At 46.9% G+C, this 24,590-nt stretch overlaps 1 protein-coding gene across 1 annotated transcript in view; it reads left to right on the forward strand.

Annotated features, from left to right (window-relative positions):
- The window catches only part of LOC142803526 (uncharacterized), a 135,154-nt gene extending 125,306 nt beyond the window's left edge, over positions 1-9,848 (forward strand). Inside the window, exon 6 of the mRNA XM_075888654.1 lies at positions 9,604-9,848. Coding sequence (XP_075744769.1) covers positions 9,604-9,687 — 84 coding nt within the window. The 3' untranslated portion in view covers positions 9,688-9,848. The remainder of the gene's footprint in view (positions 1-9,603) is intronic.
- Positions 9,849-24,590: the final 14,742 nt, after the last annotated feature.

Consider the following 24,590-nt stretch of genomic DNA (forward strand, 5'->3'; position numbering starts at 1 on the left):
CAATTGCGTCATCGGTGTACGGCAGGGGGTAAACATCCTTGCGAGTGATCTTACTGAGCTGTTTGTAGTCCACACAGAACCACACAGAACCATCTTTCTTCGCAACAAGAACAACAGGAGACGCCCGTGGTTTGTCCGACGGCCGAATAACGTCGCGTCGGAGCATATCGTCAACCAGCTCGTTAATTTCCCGACGTTCAGCAGGCGACATGCGGTATGTACTTTGCCGTAATGGTGGACGGGCACCAGTGTCGATACGATGCGTAACAGTGGACGCGCGACCGAGAGAACTTCGCCCGACATCGAAAGAACGGTATTCTTGCAACACGTCCAGAAGCTGGGAACGCTGTACCGACGTAAGTTTGTCATCAATGTAGGGGCCAAGTACATCAGGAGATGATGAATCAAAAGTGGAAACAGCACTGATGGTACGCGAATCGGGACAACGCGAGTCATCGGGTACGTCCAGGACTTGTGCATCGTCGACTAGTTCCACTCTGTCGAGACATTCTCCTCGAACCAAGGTTACAGTGTATGGGGATGGGTTGGTCACGAAAATATTGGCGTTGCCCTGGATGATTTGCAAGTTCGCGAAAGGTACTAGCAACCCTCTCCTTCTGGAAGCATGGTCGGATGGCGAAATGAGTGCAATTGTGTCGGAGAGACCGGTGCAGTAGACCGATACACCCGGCATATATATATATATATATATATATATATATATATATATATATATATATATGACGCTACGATGAATGGGAGACGTGGCCTGGCTCATACGCCATGTTTATTCCAAAGCACACTTCTTCCTCGTCTACTTCTACCAATCATCATTTCATACGTCACACGATTCCCCCTCCCCCCGAAAAAAGGCATGGATTACGAACAAGAAAAAGTAAACAAGTAGAGGTCAAAAGTCACAAATGTCAAAACTTCACAATTGGTTCTATGCTCCAGAGGAGTTCCGTAAACTTTCAAAGACTTCAGGGGAGAGTGCAGCAGTCCAGTCAACGCAGGAGTTCTGGTGGGCGAGGCTGGTGGTTGCGTCCTGGATAACACAAAAATGCTTTGGACGCGGAAACAGATGGAAATACAGCCGGTATTCTTGCAAAGAACGAAAGAGGTTGGAACGCTTTGCAGGATTGAATGTTTCGTAGGCGTCGCATTTTTTGTCGTGGGTCATACAAACGCAGTGCATGCAATTTGCGCGCCCGTTGATCGTGGCTGATTAGGCGCTGCTTGTGTTCCTGCAGAGCACAAGCGGTTGTTTTGTGGTTTTTGGGGAGTTTTTTATGGTGATGACGCAGATGTTCAGACCGAAGGCTCAATCTTGAACGCTGGTGCGCAAAAGTTCCTTGGCTTTTCTTTCTGCGAAGATAGCTCTGATAGGGAATTGGTATTCTCTTTAGTGTATGTTGATCACGACACTTTTCAGGCCGCAAGTATCTTTGCGATGTAGCTTTAGTTGTTCGTTGCCAATGTTGGTGTGGTAGTTTTAGCTGTTGTGGTTCCTCTTGTTGCTTTTGTTGGCATTGCTGATGTTGCACTGTATGACGAGGTGGACTTCCTTTGGAATCATGAGCCCGCTTTTCTTTGTAGGTTGTCGTGACCAGTAAATAGTTGATACTTGTTAGGGCGTCGCGATTTGTGTCAGGCAATGAAGATAGTGCGCCAGGATTGGCAGACAAATCTGCTGAGGCTCTTGCAACACATTTCTTGATGGAGGTTTCTGGCACAGGGCAGTGCTTGAGAGTTGATCCTTCCGAGCCTCCTGTGTGGGTTGGGCTCTCAGGTGGCTGGGAATTCGACGGCTACACTGCAAAAGGATCGGTTTGGTCATATTTTAATTGTGAATGACTGTCTTTCTGTGGAACGAACGATGCGAGCTCCTCTGGCGCATGAAACTGAACTGTAGGTGACGGGCTTGACTGAGTGCGCTCGGGGCTTCTCCGCTCTATTTCGACCATAGTGAACGTGTGAGACGCGAGGTGGGCGTTGTACGCGACCGAAGATCCACGCGACGGAAAAGCAGGAGGTTGGTCAATGCGTGAAGGCTGCTTTTGACTGTGACGACCGAGTGCGGTTGTCTGTGGATGGTTTGCAGTTTTTGTTCGTCGTCGTCTTTTCTTGGTGCGGTGATGGCGCTGAGAAAATTGCGGGTAGTCATCACCGTTGAAGGAGGAGACGCGGTTGGTAGTCCCAGCGTTATTTACGAGTGCATTGCAAGCATCATTTGTGTCAAGGAAAGCAGTAGATACATCTTCGTTTTTATCAACGAGACTTGCATTCAATGGTGACTCCGTACTGTTTCGACTTTGGGTTGGTCCAGTTCCCGAGGATGACATCGCCGCAAACATCGCTTGACGTGGTTCCGATTTCGTATGTTTGTTTCTTTGCGGGAGAATTGGAGCAGCGGACGATGGAACTGTACAGGACTGGTTTGACCTGTTCGAGCACCACGCAACCGCTGCATCATGGTCGGAACGGGAGATGGTCGCCAACTTTACCGACTACGTTTCCGGTGAGGCCTTCAAGTTCTACCTCACCCACATATTTCAAAACGACGAGTCATGGGAAAAGATCAAACAAAAAATGATCGTTTGGTTTAAAGAATACGATGACGACTACGACGAAGAAATGCTCGTAACACACCATCCACAGATAACCGCACTCGGTCGTCGCAGTGAAAAGTAGCCTTCACGCATGGAACAACCTCCTGCTTTTCCGTCGCGTGGATCTTAGGTCGCTCACAACGCCCACCTCGCGTCTCACGCGTTCACTATGGTTGGAATAGAGCGGAGAAGCTCCGAGCATACTCAGCCAAGCCCAGTGTCTACCGTCCATATTCATGCATCAGAACAGTCAACCTCCAAAGTTGCGCAAACGGAGAAACAACCCCAAGCAAAATTCCACCAAATCAAGCGTTTGTCAGTGTCGCCGTCGAGTTCCCAGCCACCTAAGTGTCCAACTAACACAGTAGGCTCGGAAGAATCAACTCTCAAGCACTGCCCTGTACCAGAAGCGTCTATTAAGAATGGCGTTGCAAAAGCCTCCAAAGACCTCCCTGTCGATTCTAGTGCACCACCTTCATTTTCTTTCGAGAATCACGACAACCCAACGACTACCAACTATCTACTAGTCACATCAACTATGAAGAAAAAGCAGGCTCGTGTTGCTAAAGGAGTACCACCTCGTAAGGTTCCGCAACATCAGCCGTGCCATCAAGAACTCAAAGAACTCCAGAAACTACGACAGTTACATCAAGCACAACGACGAACTAAAATGAGATCACAACCAGATTTGTGGCTTAAAGATGGTCGTCAGAAACGACACCAACTAAAGGAAAGACCAAGTCAACATCTGAGCCATATTTGTAGAAGAAAACGTCAAGAAAGTCTTCTGTACGAGATATCAAGGCTTCATGTACAATCCTACCGATGGAGATACCACCACAGGAAACCACGAAAGAGACTGAACGTTACCATTTGCAAATTTCAGGTACACAGACATCATATCGTCAACTTCGGTTCTCGCGAACGCAAGCTTAAAGCAATGCTTCTGTCTCAGCCACAACAAAGAATACAACACCCACGACAGAAAACTGGCGTGGGTGTCGTATTGTAAATGGCGTCATCAATGATTGCTGGCGGGTATTCTTGATGATGGAGTACTTCGCGCATATGTGTGCCGTTTTTGTCGGAGTCCATGGTGTGGGAGCAGATTCGCCGAAACCTGTGTGCTTTAGAATAGGGAGTGCTGGTCTTGCAGTGTCACGGGTGGCAGCTTTTGAAGTACAGGTATTGTTGCCTGTCCGTTGGTTTTTCTGTATACGCTAGTTACCAACGCACCATCGTCCATTCGAATAAGTACATCAAGGAAACTTAATTACCTTAAGGGGCTGCGCTTGTAGCTAACACCATTGATGCATAATTTTACCAAAGGGGAAATGAAGCAGTAAAACAAAATTCTCGATCACGCCACACAGGAGCTAAGGTCACCATTGAACACTGTACAAAGACTCTGAACGCACTGACAGAGGAGAAGTGGTATATAAGAAATAATTTTCCTTTTTCGGAGTGGGAGGCTAAGGAGCTCGACGTGTACGAGCCCATAAACGGAAAAAATAGAACAACTTAAGAGAAAGAAATTTGTGCAGGACAATGTCTTACCGCAAGCTACATTCACTGCTACTTACATGAAAAAGAACAAGCCACCACCGTTCGAAATGATTTGCCACCACATTACAAAGAACCAAACTTTATTAACCTTTCAGATAAAGAGCTTAGCAACGTAGAACTGGGTGGACTGTCATGCGGACTTACATTCTCCCCTGGCAATGGAAATTACGATGAATTCACGCTTCTAAAAGGCCTAGACGACTTCGCACAAAATTTACGGTTGGAGGAATACTTCATCAATAAACCCCAAAAAGACAACCCGCTATTTAGTGCGGTAACGTACGGCGATGGACCCCAGACGCCAACAGAGATTTACATCTGGATCTATATATAGACGCGGTTCAGAAAAATGTCATACATGCGCACAAGGTGCACAAACCAGGTATGAGTAACATATCAAGGAAAGAAAGAGAGGCACTACTCACGTTGAGCAACCGCGAAGATCTTGTCGTAAACCAGCAGACAAAGGAGGTGCGATTGTTGTTCTGAATAGATCGGACTACATCGAGGAAGGCAGGTGACAACTAAATGACAAACAATTCTACAAACACGTCGACTCGGTCCCTACCACCGAGCACAAAAAGATTGTTGTAACAACCCTGGATGATCTCACACATGAAGGCTCCATTGATTCAAAGCTTCAAAAGGCACTTACTACGGTATATTCGGCGCCTGGTCATGTTTACATGCTGTCGAAGATTCATAAGAAGGGAAACCCTGGCAGACCCATAATATCAGGCACAAGAATGTTCACGGAACCCATTTCCAGTTATATTGACTCTTTAATCAAAGACATTCCACCACACAAGAGTCCTTCTTGCGTGACACAAACCATTTATTTCGGGAAATATCAGACGTGAAAATTCTAGAGGGTGCATTCCGCGTAACATTGAATGTTAATTCACTCTTCACAAATATCCCATGTGACGATAGTGTAAGGGTACTTGTTGAATCGTATGGCACCCAAAACCCTATCGCATATTCAAGCAAAAAAGTAATTAAAATATACCGAGACTCGTACTCGAATTGAACAGCTTTGAATTTAACAATGGGTACTACCTTCAAATAAACGGCACGGCAATCGGTACAAGAATGGCTCCAAACTACGCTAACACAATCATGCACCAAATAAAGTCCATTTTTCTTCCATCTTGTAATATTAAACCTGTAATTTATAAATGGTACCAACACAATATAATAATGATTTGGACACATTAGAAAAACGAGGTGCTCAAAATCATACAAGCATTTAACAAAGTACACCGCAGCATTTATTTTACACACTCCTACTCCAACACTGAATTAAGTTTCCTCAATCTACTTATTCGAATGGACGAAGGTGCTTTGCTAACTAGCGTAAACAGTAAACCTATGGACAGGCAACAGTACCTGCACTTCAAAAGCTGCCACCCGTGACACTGCAAGACAAGCATTCCCTATTCCAAAGCATACAGGTCCCGACGGATCTGCTCCCGCACCAAGGACTTGCACAAAAACAGCACACATATGCGCGAAGTACTCCATCATCAAGAATACCCACCAGATATCATTGATGACGCCATCAAAAAAGCGGAACTCTGGACCGCCAGACTGTTCTACACCCCCAAAAAGATGCCGATCAGCACCATACCAAAAATTTGCTATTAACTTTCACGAGCCACACACCGAACTTGAACAAGGCCCTAAAAACACTTTAACATATTGTAACAGAGCTTGCGACTATCCAAAATTTTCATTTCTCCTCCTTGTGTGGTATACAGGCGGCCGAAAGGTATAAAGGATCAATTGATAAACTCAAAAATAGGCACGAAACCTCAAACGGGGCGTCCCCTTGCGCAAAAAGCACATGCAAGGTATTGAAACACATGCAGACAACGACAGTGGCAGAAAGCACCCACTCGGATTTTAAGCACAGGATAAGAGGTGCACTGGACTGTGACTCGGATAACGTCATATACCTTCTACAATGTGGGGTATGTAACATGCAATACGTGGGCCAGACAGACACACTGTTTAGAAGTAGATTCAACAACCATCGAGCACATGTGCGTTCCCTGCCAGGCCCTCCGCTTTCAAAACACAGTACATTAAAAGATCACAGCTTTGATGACATCTGGGTTGCACTATTGGAAAGCAATTTTCGAACAATCAGAGAGCGGCAACAACGATTGCTTGATTTGTGGGGTTCAACGTCCCAAAACCACCATTTGATTATGAGAGACGCCGTAGTGGAGGGCTCCGGAAAATTTTGACCACCTGGGAGAGCGGCAACAACGAGAATCTTATTTTATCTAAAAAATTCAACATGATAAAAAAACGGGATAAATGAACATTCAGGAACTCTGTCAGCCTTACGATCACTAAAAGACGCAAACGCCCCTCTTCAATCAATACTCTGCCCCTAGCCTCCCATTACAACAATAATATTACCCCCTAACAAAGCTTTTAGCGAATACATCCAACAATAAAGAAATGGTTTCCCACTTCAAGCACAGCTGGAACGCGCAGATAAGTGGTCCCGGATGTGGTACAGCTCCGCCATTTTATATTTGTTTTTCTTGTCCTTTTCTTTTTTTGCTTTTTTCTTTTTCTTCATCTTTTCCTTAAGTGACAGGAGAAAATGCATATAATGACTATTGATAGCGGCGCCACAATTACCGGCTCTTTCATATCTTCCAATGCCACCAACTGGTACTTGAAGCGCTCAAGCTCTCCAAAGGAGAGCAAACTGCCAGCGGATTGCACCAGAGGGTGAAATACAGAAACTGTGGTCAAAATGTCCACTTGGGGGAAGGGTGGCTGCTTGGAAGGTATCGTTAACAAAGATGGCATAGCTCATTTACATTCGCCTTACTTTGTTGCGTTCCTGTTCCTTACTAATTCCGCCATGCCCCTCTTGCTTCTTTCTAAGATTTTTTTCTTCCTTTTTTCTTTTTTTCTTATTTTTTGTAGTTGTGAATAATTTCTTCCTTCCCTCCTGTCTCTAGAAGCTATAGGAATACACCGAAATGTGTATATAGTATTATTCCTTGAAAAAGACAGGGCTCCCGTCGAAACGTCGGCTGAGTAAAGAAGTTGTTGTGTGAAAGCGCATCTACTTTTGTACCTATAACCTTGCGGCAACGCAAGTTATTCTACTGTATACAATACATTTATACATATATATTTATGAAAGCTAACGGACAGCAATGCCAGAGAAAGTATGGGGGAAGGTATTATTGTAATGTAAATGTGAAGAAAGAAAAGCGGGTGAAAAGATAACTTGCGGTGGGCAGGAACTGACACGAAAACTCTCTCTCTCTCTATATATATATATATGTGTGTGTGTATATATATGTATGTATGTGTGTGTATATGTATGTATGTGTGTGTGTGTGTGTGTGTGTGTGTGTGTGTGTGTGTGTGTGTGTGTGTGTGTGTGTGTGTGTGGACAGATAGAGAGTATGATGATCGATTAATCAGATGCGATCTTTCGTTCATAGAAAAACGCATGTACGAAAGGAAGTTTTAATAACGTTTCAGCTGGTGGGTCAGCCTTCTTCAGAAGCCTACCTCACCAGGCGAAAATGAACGCTGAATGACCAGCCACAACATCCATAAGCACACGCTACAGTTGTGCGTACAAGGTGCTGAGACTGCGCTTCTTTGATGTATTTTTTTTCGGCAGCGTCTCCTGTGCCGCGCGGCGCAGCAGCCAGCCCCACACAGAAGTGGCTCCTGCGCCGCACGGAAGTGACGTCACTTTAAAAATTATTACCTAAAGCTAGTTAAATGTGTAAATTATTCGTGTGTAATGCGTTAAACCTACAAAGATTTTACTAAGCAGGTGTTTAACGAGTCAATTAGCATAGGTTTGTTATATAAATACATATTACAAGTAATGTAAATACAGGGGGCGCCATGGGCGCTGCAGCTGCGAAAGGTAAACACTGCGAGATGGTAGCCACCTGCGATGTGTGTAGGTGGTGAAAACTCCGATGAAATCATGGCCACGGCCTCGGCCACACCCAAGGAGGACTGGAGTGTCCTCGCTGCTTCATGTGATTGCTGGTTGCTTAGTTGAACCTGGTGATTGGAGCTAGCGCGGCCGTCCACCACGCCGCAGCTTCATCTGAGTGTGTGTGCCATAAAGTTTCTCAGTATGATGTGCGGATTACAGTTGTTGGGCGTACTGCATTTTCTAGATTGAAATGCCAAGCGTGGTGTTGTCAAAGGTGAAAGTGTTCTTGCTGCCGAGTTTTGCTGGTCGCGAAGGACAAGGTTGACGATGAAATAAATGCTTTCGCACAGTTCACGTGTGACTTACCGGACACACATGCATGAAAGCCCTGTGCGTCGGCGAAGTGTTCATACGATGGATGGAAACAACTTTATTGTAATGTTCTTTCGAAGCCTGTGATCTCCGAAGGCCAGAGCTACTGCATTGCCGGCTGTTTGGTCAAGTGCGAACACGTACGGCCGTTCCCATTCGTTGCTATGTGAATGCTCCCGTGCTGTCACAGGCCGTGCGTGTTATTCAGCAAGGCAGACAAGCTGTTTTGTAGTTAGATGGGCAAACGCCGTTGGCACTTGCCCTTGGGCATCGTTTATCAAGTGCTGATCGCCTAGAACATTGCGGTGACACGTCAGTATTTTTAAAAGAAGCAGCCTGCCGGTTAACTCGTCAGGTGATGGTACACTGAGCTAGATAAAAAAAAGTTGCCTGAGACTACGTTGCAGTGCACCTTTCTGTCATCAAAACTTTGATAAACCATGGAAATCAACATTCCTGACACTTGTGCCGAAGAAACCAATGTAGCCAGCTGCATTCGAGTTTTTTGTGTCTTTTTGCGTCTCGCCGATTAAGAGCACTAATTCGCAAAACACTTTATCATAATAAATATAGTCAATCCAGCAAGAGTCATCGAAGATCCAATATTAAAGTGCCTGTGGACGGGACCACCACCAGCAGCAAGTCGGGCTGATAAGGAGGCGCAATTGTTAAAACAATACATGCGTGAACGAAAAAAAAGAGAAAGTATCGATAGCTGCGATGGGATTTGAACCCCCGATGTGTTGCTTTAACCGACTACGCCACAGCTGGCGATCAGTTTGAGGTGGCAAACAAGCCGGTTTTGTATTATTGTCACGTTAAACCTAACTAACATTTTTTGTTCACTTTTTTTAACGGCGTAATTTTAACGGCTTTTATCGTTATGTCTAGACATACCGCTAGGCACTCCCGACTATTCAAACAAAGCGTCTAAACAGAAAATTCATGACGTCACTTCCGTGCGGTGCAGCAGCCGTTTCTGTGTGGGGGTGGCTCGTGCGCCGCGCGGCGCAGCAGTCTCTGCTTTTTTTTCTCAGACGCTCCCTCGCAAATGAATCTTTGCGTATTTCACTGCATTTTGCCTAAGCACAGATGTGTGTATTTCTACCACAGGGATGTGCTCGACGTCACTTTCCCAAGGATGCCCGCCTTCTATTGAGAGCAATGGATTACGCGAGGAGTCTGTTTTCCGGATGACGCACATAATTTGGGCAACTGGTAATAAAATACGCCACATATTTTTCATAATAAAAGCCGGACCTCGATTACCTTATGTTTTTTTAAGATTTTGGCCCACCAGGGCACTCTGCACATTATTGAAATTCAAGGCATGAGCAGAGCAAAGTTTAACGTGATCGCATTTTACCAAAAGCAAAACAAAAAAGAAATTTGCTCAAGGTTACGCAGAACATTTTCGCTGTCTTACGCCAACGTTTCGCAACTAAAAATACCTCATTAATCCTAATTCTGTGGAAGTTTCGTGTAAGCTGTTACTGTAAAAAACGAGTACCCGCGGTTGTGGCTCTGAACGATGACGTTTACTCTATCAGGGCCAGCTGTGCATTCCCACTTCCTCCTTCTCTTTCTCTAGGCATTCCGCCCCCCCCCCCATGTCAATGCCCCACTTTATTTTCAACATCCTCCGAATGGGAAGGAACGTATGACATAATCCATGCTGTCACTAACGATATGTAAAACGTTTGTAGTGGCGGTCCAGTACGTGGTGAGTTGCGAAAGGCACGAAGCCACTTCGTCTCATCCTGACCACTTCGTCTCATCCCTGATGCAGCCACGTCACTCGGAGAGGTGTTTTTGTAGAGCCACTACGTCGATGACACCACTGTGAGATGAAGCCTGCTGATGTGACACGTAAACGCTGCGAGCGCTGCCATCTCCATCGTCTTCATCTTGGTGCGGCGTTGCAAGTGTACTTCGCACTCAGGTTCTTCTGTAGACAGTTTACTGAAGCGTTTTGGAGTTTTCTCTATGAGGTTCAAAGGGTTTCTGCAGCGTCGTTTCTCGCTGTGGTCCTGTATCTTGCTCTCCCGCTGCTCTGTAGAAATATGCTTTTGCGGTTAGTTCCCGTGATGATTCTGCAGCGGCTCCATTTCCAGCACTGTCCCCTTCACGTTCAGAGTCAGAAATAGCGTTTCGAACTTCGTTTTTGAGTGACCACCGCCTCGCTTATTCATAGCATCTTGCATTTTGTGAAGATGAGTGGAACCGATTCCGGAGATTAAGGTTTTGCTTCCGACAGCGAAGACGCTACAGGCAGCACAGAATTTCTAGCTTCATCGCTGAGAAGACTGAAGGAGCCATCCTTGCTGGTGGAAAAGCTGTCAGCAGGCGCTTGTTTGGCACTGCTGCATCAATTGGTTATTTGACAGAAACCTGTTCAGAACCTTCAATAATGTCAAACATGCCACCTTTTCCACCGTTTTCTTGCCTTCCTTCGGCTTGTTGAACACCAACAGTACCTTGATTTTCTGTTTTTCGTCCTTTCTCTAACTTCGATATGCTGAGAGAATAGAGCAGTGGCAGCTTTTTTCCGGACCAAACTACAGTGTGAAGCGTTTCCTCGGTAGTATCTTCCATGGTCGTCATCGTCACTTGATCATTATCAAAAGGAGCCAGAAGCATCGAATTCTGCAGGGATGGTTCTACACTCTCACACGACGTCAATTTCATTGCAATGTTATTTCCTTCAACTTCAATCAAACCGTTATCATATGTTTCTTGAACTGCGGAGAGACTGCTTTCGTGGTTTAAATCTGAGCCTGCAGAATATCTCGTGCCTTTTCCGTTGTCTTCAAAGATGCTGGTAGAGGCCTCGGCGTTTCTATAGAAACGAGATCGCTCGTAGGTTAAGCTAGTTTCTCTGGCGTAATCAACAGGTGGATAGCACGTGCAACGTAGTGGAAGGGATTGTCCGCGCTCACTCAGGAAATACTGCCCCTCAGTGATTGCACACACGACCTTCTCTCAGTAGCGCGTAGCATCCTTGAGTTCCTGAATAAGTGCCTCGTTTTCAGTTACGTCAAGGATCTACTTGTCTAACTGGTGGAGCTCAGCTTCTTTAGTGATCAAAACTGTGACTTGCCTGTTCACCTCGCGTGCTTCGGTGTCGGATTCCTGCAGTAGTCCTGTCAGGAGCGTAATATTTCGTGAGACGCTGTCCCTCACAGTCCCACGCGCTTTCCGAAGACGCTCGGCTTATGACACTGTCGTCTCGGAACGACCACTCTCTGGTTTCACGGCACCAAACGTAAAGAACGAGGACCCGCGCTCGTGACTCTGACCGACGACGTTTACTCCATTAGGGGGGCTAGCTCCGCATTCCCACTTCCTTCTTCTGTTTCTCTAAGTCTGCCGCGCCTCCCCCAAAGTCAATGCTCCACTTCTTTAGTTTCAACATCATCAAGGGTTAGCTCCGAATCCAACTTCCTTGTTCTCTTTCTCTCGTCTGAAAAGTGCTGCCGCTTTCGAGACTTGTGGAAGTGGAAGCGCTCCTGGGATAACACGCTGCGAGAAGTACACGCTGCATGAAACGCATGGTGCGCCGAGTTGCCAGATGTCCAAGCAGATATCTCGCTATGTTTTTCTGCATGACAGCAGCGTAGGGCTGGCATTTGAGCTGCATATATTTACTGATGCAAGTCCTAAGGCTTACGGGGCGTGCATCTACGTTCGGCCACTTTCAGCCGACGGGGCACGCGTCAATCGACTGACGCGTCAATCGACGCGTCAGTCGCGTCGCTCCGCTCAAGACAATGTCCCTGCCTCGACTGGAGCTGATGGCCTGCGTCAATAGAGCGTGGCTAGCTGAGCAGGTACGGTCTGTGCCACTTCTCCAGCAGGCATTCGCTTATTTTTGGACCAACTCCTTCGTCGCCCTTCACTGTATCCGAGCAAAAACGTGGAATTGAGATATTTTCATCAGCAATCGTGTAGCTGAGATATGCAAGCTCACCAAGTCGACACCTGGGCGCATTGCAGCAGCGGCAAGAATCGTGCTGATCTGCTCAGCCGCGGTGTGTCTGCAGAGGTGTTTTTGGACTCGAATAAATGGTGACACGGTCTTCCTTGGCTGCTGAAGCCAGGACTGATTCCTAGTTTGAAGCTGGATGACCTTCCGAACGACAGAGACATTGAGCCTCTTTTTGAGACAGCCACAACGATATGTCCATCGATTGTTTCATCGAAGACTTCAATTATGCGTGCAGAAGATTTCAGCTCGCTCAATAGGCTTTTGAGTGTTATTGCTTTCGTGCAGCGATTCGTCCATGACGCTTTGAGAAGGAGCCCTCCCCACAGTGGAACGCTTACGACTTTGGAACTTGAAGGGGCCAAGCGTTAGTAGCTTCGACTCGTGCAAGACGAGAATTTTGGAGCCGAAATACGATTTCTTGAGAAAAGGAAAAGGCTGTCATCAACGTCATTCGTTCTTCACTAGGCACCATTCCTGGATTCAAATAGACTCCTTCATTTCGCTGGCAGGCTCCACCTGCTTAACGCCAGTCCTGACATCCGGCATCCCATTCTGTTGCCCGCAGAACCCAAGTTGACTACGCTGATTGTGCAAGCTGCCCATGCCCGCGCTCTTCATGGTAGCATTGAGCGCACCTTGACCAAACTTCGGGCAAGATTCTGGATGTTGAAAAGAAAGAAGACCGTAAAAATGCGTTTTCTCAGTGTTTACCGTGCCAGAAATGACGACTGGTGGTAGCGTCTGCTCCAGTAGCACCATTTTCTCTAGCGAGAATAACCGTGGCTCAAGCATTTTCAGTTGTTGGCATCGACTACTGTTAGCCACTTTACGTTCGCACGTCTGAAAACTTGAAAAAGTCCTACTGTTAGAAATGGACGTGGCTTGTTGTGTGCAGTGAAGAAAGACGACGACATTGAGAGGGACGCTCGTGAAGCTATGGCCTGTGTGGTGTTTTTGTAGCCTGTGTGGCTTGTGTTTACTGAGAGCCAAATAAATCCTTCCCTTTCTACAGCGTCTTCGATGCTTCCAAGACATCGCAAGTTAGCACTTCAGAAGTGGGATCGCCATCCAATCGCCACGGTGAGAAAATAAGTTTGGTCAGTCTACGAAGCCTGTTAACGTAAGCCTAATAGAACGTACCAACGAACGAGTCAACCTGACTGGTGTTAGAGACGCGGACTTCGACCACGAAGACAAGATCACAGCTCGTGAACTACTACAAGCTATCCAAGAAAGGGAACATTCACTATTGACCTTGCTAAAACGATTGACAGTGTCGGCGCAACCTCAACCAGTGCCAACATTCCAGGTAATGCCCGACTTTATTCGCAACATCGGCCACTTTTACGGCTCCGAAGATGCTCATTCCACGTACCAGTGGATTGAAAACGTTCGTTAAACGTCAAAACTTCATGGGTGGTCAGCTGCCTAATCGTTGGAAACTTCTAAGGCCCGACTGGTTCAAGCTTCCAATGACTAATATCATTTCAGGAGCTCCCGAATCAGACCATGGGGAGATTTCGATGTACGTTTCCGTCGTACCTACACTTTGATCTAAGCCAAAAGGCCGAGAAGCGATAAAAGACAAAATATTTGAATACGGCGAGATTTCCAGACGCTGCACTGTATCAGCCAAATGCAAAGAACACGATGGCCGTGGTGCCAGACTGAAAAGGAAACGTTATAAGTAGTGCTTTCATAGCCCAAGTTTCTATCACAGAAGCGGAGCAGATAGTGGTCGCGCTGGCAATGAAGGAGGGCAGGGAGCGGAAAGCCCCACTGACAACAATCACGGATTCGAAGGTTGCATGTAGGAATTACGAAAAAGGTAGAATATGTATGAAGGCCTTCCAAATTCTAACCAAAGCTCATAAGGACTTTCCAATTGACTACACCCAAACCATTATCTGGGCGCCAGGGCACGAGGGCGTCACCGAGAATCAGTTTGCGGATGAGACGGCTCGAGGCTTCAAAAATCAACGCGCTTCTTTGCACACTGCAATAAAGGATACAACGCCCATAGACCCTAACTTTCGTACAATTCTTCAGTATTACAAGGACAATAGAAAACTGTATTCAGCACCACATAAGAACCTCGCAGCAATGAAATCGGTGGCGTTACGCAGAGTCCAAACAAACACATACACGAACTTACACAGGCTACACGTATTCTACCCCACAGCATACAGATATATATATCCGTGGTGTGGGGCCACACCAACTCTGTTTCACATCACGTGGGAGTGTACGTATCACAATGAAGAACACCACAACATGAACAACACAGAGGAACAATGGGAGGCACTGGTGTCCAGCTCGACCATTGCTGATCAGCGCTGGCTGGTCCAACAGGTAGAGTTGATGGCTAGGGCCAGCGTATCCCTGGAATAGGGGCCCGACCATTTGGAATGCTCCACGTTATGCGCAAATAAACTTTTATCTCTCTCTCTCTCCGTCGTACTTTTGTCAACCATGGCTCCAGATTTTATGCAATAGGCGATCGCTTGCTCTCAACCAGAAATGTCACGGCGGAAGCAGGTGACACCCCGAGTCTACAGGGACCAGACGTGGCGCCTTCTGCAACCTCTAGGGACACTTGAACCCCCTTTTTCAACAGGTCTCGCAACATGCCGAGAACTCTGGAGACAGCAAACCACCGCCAACGAAGGCAGCCAAAGAGCCGAAGCCGAAGATGCCTGCCGTAGACACAGGAAACCTAGAAGACAAGGACACAGATGAAGTTGAAGGCAAGGAAAAGCAGATGCACTTCCAACCCGATGCTGCGAGAAAAGCAGTGAGGCAGAGAGATTGATTGAGAATCCTGTAACGGCAAAAGAAACAGCAGAAAAATCGGCAAAGAAGGAAAGAAAAATGAAGATGATGAAGAAGCAGCCAAGGGACAAAAGTCTACACATAAAGATAAGCAGGAGAACAGCGAAGTTGCCGAACATCAAACACCAAAAGACCAGTCGAGTCAGGACAAAAAACAGAAGTCAAGCTACTTGAAGAATCGGGAAAAAGTGCCAGAGAGCTGACACAATGAAATGAGGAAAAACATCGCTGGGCCAAGCCGAAGGAAAATTACGAGCCGAAGTCAAGAAAACTAGGCGACATCGAAGAAGTCACAGAACACCTAGCAAACGCCGCAGCAAATCCGAAGAAAGAATCACCGCAGACAGGCCAAAAGTTGAAGCCCGAGCCACACCAAGCGTCGAAGCTGAACTGTAGGCAAAAAAACACTGGCACCATGCGTGTTGTGGCTTACCTTAAAGTCAAGTCAGTCAGGATGGCAGGAAACTACATTTCCTTGAAAGTTTCTTGCTACGAACGGGCGAGCTTCTGTGTGCCTATAAAAGCTCTGTGCGTCAGTGTAGTCTTGTCTTATTTTGTTTTTGTTTCTTCTACTAGTTTCTAAAATGTGCCATTTACTGAGCAGTTGAATTGGATGGCCGTACATTTTCATGTAAAATCAGCGAATAACGTTTTCGGGACAGTCTTAACGAGGACTTTGGTTGCTTCCAGGATGGATGAATGTTAGAAAGGCACGTGCCATGTTATAGACAGTGAAGAAAGAGGACCACGTTGAGAGAGATGTTCGTGAAGTTATGGCCGGTGTGGCGTTTTGGTAGCCTGTGTAGCATGTCTTTATTGAGAGCTAAGTAAATCCTTCCTTTTCTAAAACGTCTCGGGTGCTTCTAAGACGCCGCAAGTTAACAATACTGATATTTTGATGTGCCGTAACACGAGCTATTCACCTCGAACTTACCTCCGACATGACACCAGCGACCATGATTCTCGCTTTTCGTTGGGAGGAAAGACGTGTCCAGCTCTACGATCATGGGTTCTTGTTTTTAACATTTAAAACACAGCTCGCATATAGAAGAAATTCTTGCGCGGGCTTCCACAAGAGGCTGCAGCAATAGCAGCGGCTTTTCTATAGATTGTGCTCAACATAGATTGTTGGTTCATATCCGACAAGCTCGGTAACTTCACTCAGCCAATAGTATTTTGCTTCCAAGAGTTTACAAGGCAGCGACACCTATCTTAACAATAATTTCTTTTTTTGATTATTTCGTTTCTTTGAGAAAAACTCCGATGACATTCTAAGGAATGCCGTTGTCGAGGGCCCCAAAAATTTTGAACACATTGTGTTGTTTACCGAGCACCGATATCGCGCAGCCTACGAATGTCTATCATTTCGCACACAATCTTAATTTCACAAAAAATATCGGCTCTACCATAACAGTTCTAAAGACTTCACTGTGGCTGCAACACTTTTATGAATTCTGATAAAAAAGATAATTTTTTGCGATCTAACAAAAAATATTAGCTGTTCGCCAGAAACACTTTTGTGGCGAGGCATAAATAGCACGAACTTAAAAACATTCTTGTTGCTCACTTTTTCAGTCATTGTTTAAAAAAGGGAAAAAAATAGCAAATATGACATGCTATTCACTAATTCTTGAAAATCAGACCTTTTTTTTCTTTGAACCTTATGTGCTCACAGCTTTCAGAATTTTCCAAAGTGTTGTCACACATCTGGTTAACAACTCTGCTCAGTAAAATTGGAAGGTATTTGTTGTGTTCCAAGCACCCCTGTGTCACGAGCGAGCCTCCGAACCTGCGAAGGACCAGATGCTGAAACTGCTTCCAGATGTTGACTCCTCCCCTTCCCCCGCTCGGCGCAAACGAGCGACCGTTCCTTTCCCTCGGCAGTTAGGCCGCCGCCTCCATCCGATTAGGAATAAACTTGTTTTTAACCGTTCGAGGCTGTCTGAGCTTTTTGGACTACCGCGACCTACGCGTACGTCTATGGGCCGACGACAACACCGGACATAACAGTGGCGACGAGGAAGTGGATTTGGACCAACGCTACGCAACGATATTGACAAGCTACAAGCTATGGCTACGCACGGGCTCCCAAATCGGCTACCCGAATTCAACGGCTCATCACGGTCATCGTGGTTTGGACGCCTGCAATTTTACTTCGAGGCTAACAACATCACTCATGCAGCAATGAAGAGGCCCAACCTGCTAACGCTGTGTGGGGAGCAGACATACGACAGAGTCTGTGCCCTGATTCAGCCACGCACTCCAGCAGTCGTTGACTACGACGACATCATAGCAGCGCTACAAGAGCACTATGACCCAAGGCCATCGGAGGTCTACTGTCGAGCCCGCTTCCAACGGCGAGACCAACTGGAAAGCGAAAAAGTGGCCGAATACGCAGCGGCTCTCAAAAAGCTCGCTGCTGACTGCAATTTCGGGACGTTGACCACGACAACTGCAGCTACTGCGCAGGAGGGAGGATCGACTGCCACACCTGCTAACACCACTATGCTCCCCTTGGACGTTATGTTGCGTGACCGTTTTGTGTGCGGACTGCGTGACGCAGGCCTACAACAACGCCTGTTCGCGGAGACGGGTCTCACCTTCTCCAAAGCCTACGACATCGCCACACGAGCGGAGAGCGCCGGTCACCAGCAGAGGGATATTCGATGGAACGTCGAGCCGGTGCACCACACCAGTCAGCAGTCAGGTCATTCCACGTCTCAGGCGAAATCAAGCAGAAAGACACAGCGCTGTTGGCGATGCGACGACATGCACGATCCCCAGGTATGTTGATACAAGACAGCGGCCTGCAATTTTTGCCAAAAACTGGGACACATTGAAAAGGCATGCATCTCGAAGCGCAAACAGCTCGGACTGAAGACTTCAGTGCAACGGAACAACAATGTCGACGCACAGGAGGGCCAGACGCAAGATACAAGCCGAACAGCACTAACGTCATCGGCACTATATGACTTAAACGCCGTTGTGAACCTCGGAACAAGACCGAAGATTACAACTGAAATTATGGTACACCAGCGCCCTATAAGGTTTGAGGTGGATTCCGGAGCAGCATGTACGCTCATCAGCGAGGACACTTTTCGCGCTACTTGGTGTGAGAACGCGCCAGCTCTCCAGCAAGACGACACGCAGCTGAGAACGTGGTCCGGACATTCCCTTCCACTGCTGGGCTGTGCCAACGTAGACGTGTACTACAATGGGCAGACCCATCAGCTCCCCTTGCTAGTCGTCCACGGTTCTGGATCAAGCCTTTTAGGATGAAATTGGTTCACCCCCTTTGGAGTGGTCATTGGCGGAGTTCACCACACACCCAGTTATCCGTCAGTGGAGCAGCTTCAAGATAAGTACAAAGCGGTTTTTTCCGAAGAAATACCAGGGAACAACGGACCTCCAGTCATACTGGAGCTGCGGGAGGATGTGACGCCGAAATGTTTGAAAGCTAGGTCGGTGCCTTTCGCCCTACGAACGTCAGTTGAGAATGAGCTTCACCGACTGCAGGAACAAGGGATCATCGAACCAACGCAACATTTGGAATGGGCTACACCACTCGTTGTCGTCCGAAAGAAGAGCGGTACCCTACGCCTCTGCGGAGACTACCGGAGCACTGTCAACCTGGCGACAAAAGCACCTTCCTACCCACTGCCGACACCGGAAGAGGTTTTTAGCACGCTTCGTGGTGGAAAGGTCTTCAGCACCTTGGACTTGACACAAGCCTACCAGCAGCTGAAGGTGAGCGAATGAACGTCTGAACTGCTCACGATAAACACTATTAATGGTCTTTACAAAGTTAAAAGGCTACCATTCAGAATATCTGCAGTGCCAGCAATCTTCCAGAAATTTATGGAGTCTACACTTAGCGGGATCCCAGGTGTTTGCGTCCACTTGGACGATGTTATTGTCGGTGGCGCCTCCAATGAAGAGCACACAGAATGCTTGGAGCTCATTTTGGAAAGGCTAGCAAATGCTAATTTGCGAATCAGTAAAGAAAAATTTGTTTTTGCGGTGCCTGAAGTGAAGTTTCTTGGACATCAAATTGACACGCAGGGTTTCCATTCCACTGAAGACAAAGTGCGTGCAATCACCGAAGCACGAGCGCCTACTAACAACCAAGACCTGCAGCCATTTTTGGGGCTATTGACGTTCTACGACCGGTTCTTAGAACATCGAGCTACAGTGGCCAACGATTTATATCAGCTACTGCAGAAAGAAGTCCCATGGACTTGGTCGCCACGCCACCAAGTGTCATTTGTTGCCCTTAAGCAACTACTTCGCAAGTCTACTGTTCTGCGACACAACGACGAAAGGAGACCCCTACTGCTAGCCTGTGACGCATCACCATACGGAGTGGGAGCAGTCCTCTCCCAAGTTGACGACCAGGGACGATAGGGTGCTTCGCGCACCCTATCGCAGGCAGAGAGGAATTATTCCCAGCTAGATAAAGAGGGACTTGCCATCGTCTACGCAGCAGATCACTTTCGGCAGTACTTTACCGGCAGGAAAGTGACTTTCATAACAGATCGCCGGCCCTGAACACAATAGAAACGACACCCAGCGAGCGGAGGCTTCTCTTCCTAGTGCGTCCAGAGCGTCCACGCTTCCACGGCGGCCCCCAGATTGCTTCCAAGCGACAATCTAAGGAGGAAGGAGATGTTGTGTTCCAAGCACCCCTGTGTCACGAGCGAGCCTCCGAACCCGCGAAGGACCGGATGCTGAAACTGCTTCCAGATGTTGACTCCTCCCCTTCCCCCGCTCGGCGCAAACGAGCCACCGTTCGTTTCCCCCGGCAATTCGGCCGCCACCTCCATCCGAATAGGAATAAACTTGTTTTTAACCGTTCGAGGCTGTCTGAGCTTTTTGGACTACCGCGACCTACGCGTACGTCTATCGGCCGACGACAACACCAGACATAACAGTATAATATGAAACGCAAACTTAAAATACCTAAATAGTAGTGTACCTCTGAAATGCACTGTTTCAAAAAGGTGAACTTTGATTTTCTTCAAACTTCCATGAATCAATGCCCAGCGCCAGGATTACCATAGGGTTTACAAATATGTAACCTTAAATGTGCGAGACCAAGTTTCAACGCAACCAAAGGGCAAGCTGAAGTTAATGTACAACTATTTAAACGAGGACCCTTGTATATGTGTACTTGTCATTGTAATTATTTCGATGTCTTGAGTATGCTATTTTTGATTGTGGAACAACAAATACACGACAAACAATGAGTTTGTTTTTAAAAAAAGTATGGTATTCTTCCATTTTTATCAAGCGATTTACAACGTTGCCCTCAGTGACTCAGGATGCTTCAATGTCAGATTCTTCACGGAGCCATCTTTTGAGATCACATGCGTGTTTTCAAGCCAGTGTAGACCACATGGAAAAAAGCGGGGTGGGGGGAGGAGGCTCGACAATATTAGCCAGCCGATCTTAACCGCTTCCTATGGAATCACCGTAACGTGACAATTTGTAGCAGCAGTAGAGCCGCAGCTTTTGCCCCCCCCCCCCCCCCCCCCGCACTGAAGAATAAAAAATAAATAGGTTTCAGAAAGGTGAGCGTCAAACTAGTGCGTCAGCTTTTAAATCCGTTCGTCTGGTCAGCGACTGTCTGACACTCTTTTGCTAAATAGCCCATGTGATTGGAAGTGGGCTTTTACTTTTCTGAAATTAAGGTTAGTTGTATAGCTCAAAGCAAGGGTTCAGTCCTGGTTTGAACAGACAGGAAAGAAATATTAGCTGTAGTCGGGACTTTCCCAATGTGGAAGATTGGAAGTTCACCTGGCTCAAGGGCCTCATGCCAGAACTTTCTTCTGACCAGAAACCGACACTTTTTCTCGGAACTCTTTCAACCTATTAAGATAGATTGCCGCACGTAAGGTCTATAGACGCGTTTGGGTCGAAAAACGACGTGTTCCAGAGCGAACAGCTGTTGACGAGGTAAATTTAACTGTTCCTTCAAGAGATAGAATGATCACCGTCATTCTCACCATCATCCCCACCACATCCTTATCATCATCTTCACCTATCTGAAGATATTGGTGAAGATTAAACGCTTTGATAGACGTCCCGGACTAGCAGTCACAAGCCGGCTGGCGAGGGGACTGTCTCCATGACAGTTTCTTCCTCGACTCACTTCAACATTGTCTTGCCACTGGCGTATTGACAAAGTTCGTGGAAATAGCAGGCTTCACCTTCCCCAGAAAATTTTCAATTTAATGTGATTTTACCTACAGGCGCACATGAAAACGCACGCACCAACATAAATAAAGGGTGCTTTAACCACCTCCATTTCCGAAAAACATTTCCGGCCACGCTAGTGCCTTGCGTTCTGTCAACAAGGGCTGAAGAGACCATTGCACACAGAAATCCTACTCGATTACATGTCTAGATACTTGCACTTATGAATTATTTTACTGGTAGCGCAAGTTCAATAAGTAGAGAGGGACTGCAACCCTTTGAATACCCAATTCCCGCCCCCCCGATATCTGAAATTAAGTTGCTGTTTTTGAGACAAGTCTCCCTCACTTGAAGATGATAATTGAAATGATTCATCATTCTTCTTGACACAGGCACTTCTACTTCTTAGGTGCTACTTCTAAATACAGATTAGGCACAATTTTAACAGTGCATTATTTGAACAAAAGCGTAATATTATTCAACATATTGAAGTATTGAATTACCCTTCGTACAAGACACTAGACTGCGCCACCTTGTTGAGAAGTTGGAACATTTACACTCTTGCCGGTATACTCAGCTTCCTCTTTTTTGATGATAAACACGTCATGGAGAGGCTGCTAAATCAAAACATCAACTTTGAATATTCGTGCCTCAGATCATCCTTAGAGACGTATCTTCGCCAGCCCGGCATGGCACTTGTCTAATGGCTGATGAGGGAGTCACCAATGAAAGCGCTCGTTGCCGTTTTCGCCGACAGGTATGGTACTACCATATTTTTTACGCAGTAAGTCGGCCATGCTAGCTAACTCTGCTATTAAGACAAAGCGTAAACTATAAATGAGAACCTGTAGTGACTCAACACAACGAACCATGCATCACATGCCTACCCACAAATTAGAAAACGGCAGTGCCTCTAAATATTCAGAAAGCCAGCGAATGTGGTCATCATATGACAGCATGTAAAAAAACTACCAAAATTTCAATAATGGTACCTGAGAGGTGATTTCAATTACAACCAAACGTTTTTGAAGAAACCCGATGTTTCAGAACAGACTTGGTTCCTCCCTCAGGGGAGACTGCAGGACTATGTAGCTGCGGCGTCTTCAAAGCACTCGGGGGACTCACCCTCTAGATTTGATTGATTGATATGTGCAGTTGAACGTCCCAAAACCACCATATGATTATGAGAGACGCCGTAGTGAAGGGGTACGGAAATTTTTACCACCTAGGGTTCTTTAACGTGCACCCAAATCTGAGTACACGGGCCTACAACATTTCCGCCTCCATCGGAAATGCAGCCGCCGCAGCCGGGATCCGAACCCGCGACCTGCGGGTCAGCAGCCGAGTACTTTAGCCACTAGACCACCGCGGCGGGGCACCCTCTAGATTTCGAGCCGACTGGTCGTGCCCCCGGGATCTCCGACGACAGCGCAGCTCTGGCCGACTGGCTCGCTCTACGCCATCTGCCGACACCGACAAGCGCTCTCGCTGAGTGGTGCCCCGTCCTCGGACTCCTACGACTATGTCCATCTTTCCTATCTTCTCCTTACTTCTGGGTGCCACTGTCCCTGCGCCACACTCTCTCCTTCCCCCTTTCTATCTCTATACCTTTAAATCCTATCCTTTTAATCCGTGCTTACCCCCATCCCTTGTGAGCTACTTTTGAGGTGTCGCACTGTGATGCATACAGTTACGGGGCTCACTTTTATCTTCTTTTTTCTTGAAAGAATCACATAAGAAAAAAAAGCACTCGCGGGGCATATAAGGACCTCCTCCCCCCTCTCTCTCTCTCTCTCGTTTTGCTGCGGAGTGCAGTCCATGTGTATACACTGGGGGAAGAACTCCGAGATTGGACTAGATAAATTTTTATTTTGTCCTCCAAAACACAGATCACTGTATTGCGTGCCGCTCTCACGTGGGAACTAAGATGCCGAGCTCTTCAGCCGCCTCGTTGGCATGATTGACAGCCCAGAGCTGATCTGCCAAGGACAAGCTGCGAATTGCCGCCTCCCATCTGGCAGAGGTGGTGTTCGATAAATGAGCGAACTTCGTACACTGCCAGAGCATATGTTCTAATGAAGCTATTTCGCCACAATGTGGGCAAAGATTATTTGGGTATAGGTCAGAGTACATGATGTGTAACAATTTCAAAGTAGGGTACATCCACGTTTGCAAAAGCTTTAATGTAAGTGCTTGGGGCCGAGTTAGATTTTTATGAGGTGGAGGGAAAATCATTCTAGACAGGTAGAAATGTTTAGTGAGCTCGTTATATGTTGTAAGAATTTTCTGGTTATTCCTTCAACCGTATACCGGAATGCCCGGGGAGGCATGGTTTGGGAGTTCTCGCGCCACCTCCTGTGCTTCTACATCGAGATAGAGAGGGGGTTGTTCATTTTTCCACGGTGAGCTGGGAACGAACTTGGAAGGTGATGCATTATGTCCTTCTTATGTAGTATTATCAGCATTTGTTCTGAAACCGTCCCCTTTGTGAAGGTCCTTAGTGCTGCCATTGAATCACTGTAGACAACCTCAATGTTATCCATCTTGAGTGCTAAGGCGATGGCCACCTGTTCCGCAGTGATTGGGTCTTTCGTCTTGACCACCGCTGAGTTGACAAAACGGCCAGCCCCATCGATCACCACTGCCACAAAAGTTTTCCCGTTGGCGTAGGAAGCCACGTCAAGTAATACGGCCCCCCGTTCTTCGTTAGTGCCTTGAAGTATGGTCCTGGCCTTCGCTACTCTTCTTCAGATGTTGTAATCTGGGTGCATGTTTCGTGGTATAGGTAATACCGTGATATTCCCCCTTGTGTTGTCGGTGATGTCATTGTACTTGAGTATAATCGTGATTGGGTGTTGGCCCAGCTCCTGCAGGATCATTCACCCTGACCTTGCTATAGATAACCTTGAAAACTGTGCTTTTCCTTGGGCTTCTGCTAATTATTCGAGCGTGTTGTGAATGCCAAGCTCAAGTAGGCGCTTGGTGATGGCGTGTATGGGTAGGCCCAGAACCTTCTTGATAACTTTCCTGAGGAGCACCTTCTGTTTCTCAGACTCTGCTCTAGACCAGTTGTGCATTGCTGCCT

The sequence above is a fragment of the Rhipicephalus microplus genome, chromosome 3 (assembly GCF_043290135.1).
Source record: "Rhipicephalus microplus isolate Deutch F79 chromosome 3, USDA_Rmic, whole genome shotgun sequence".
Taxonomy (NCBI): domain Eukaryota; kingdom Metazoa; phylum Arthropoda; class Arachnida; order Ixodida; family Ixodidae; genus Rhipicephalus; species Rhipicephalus microplus.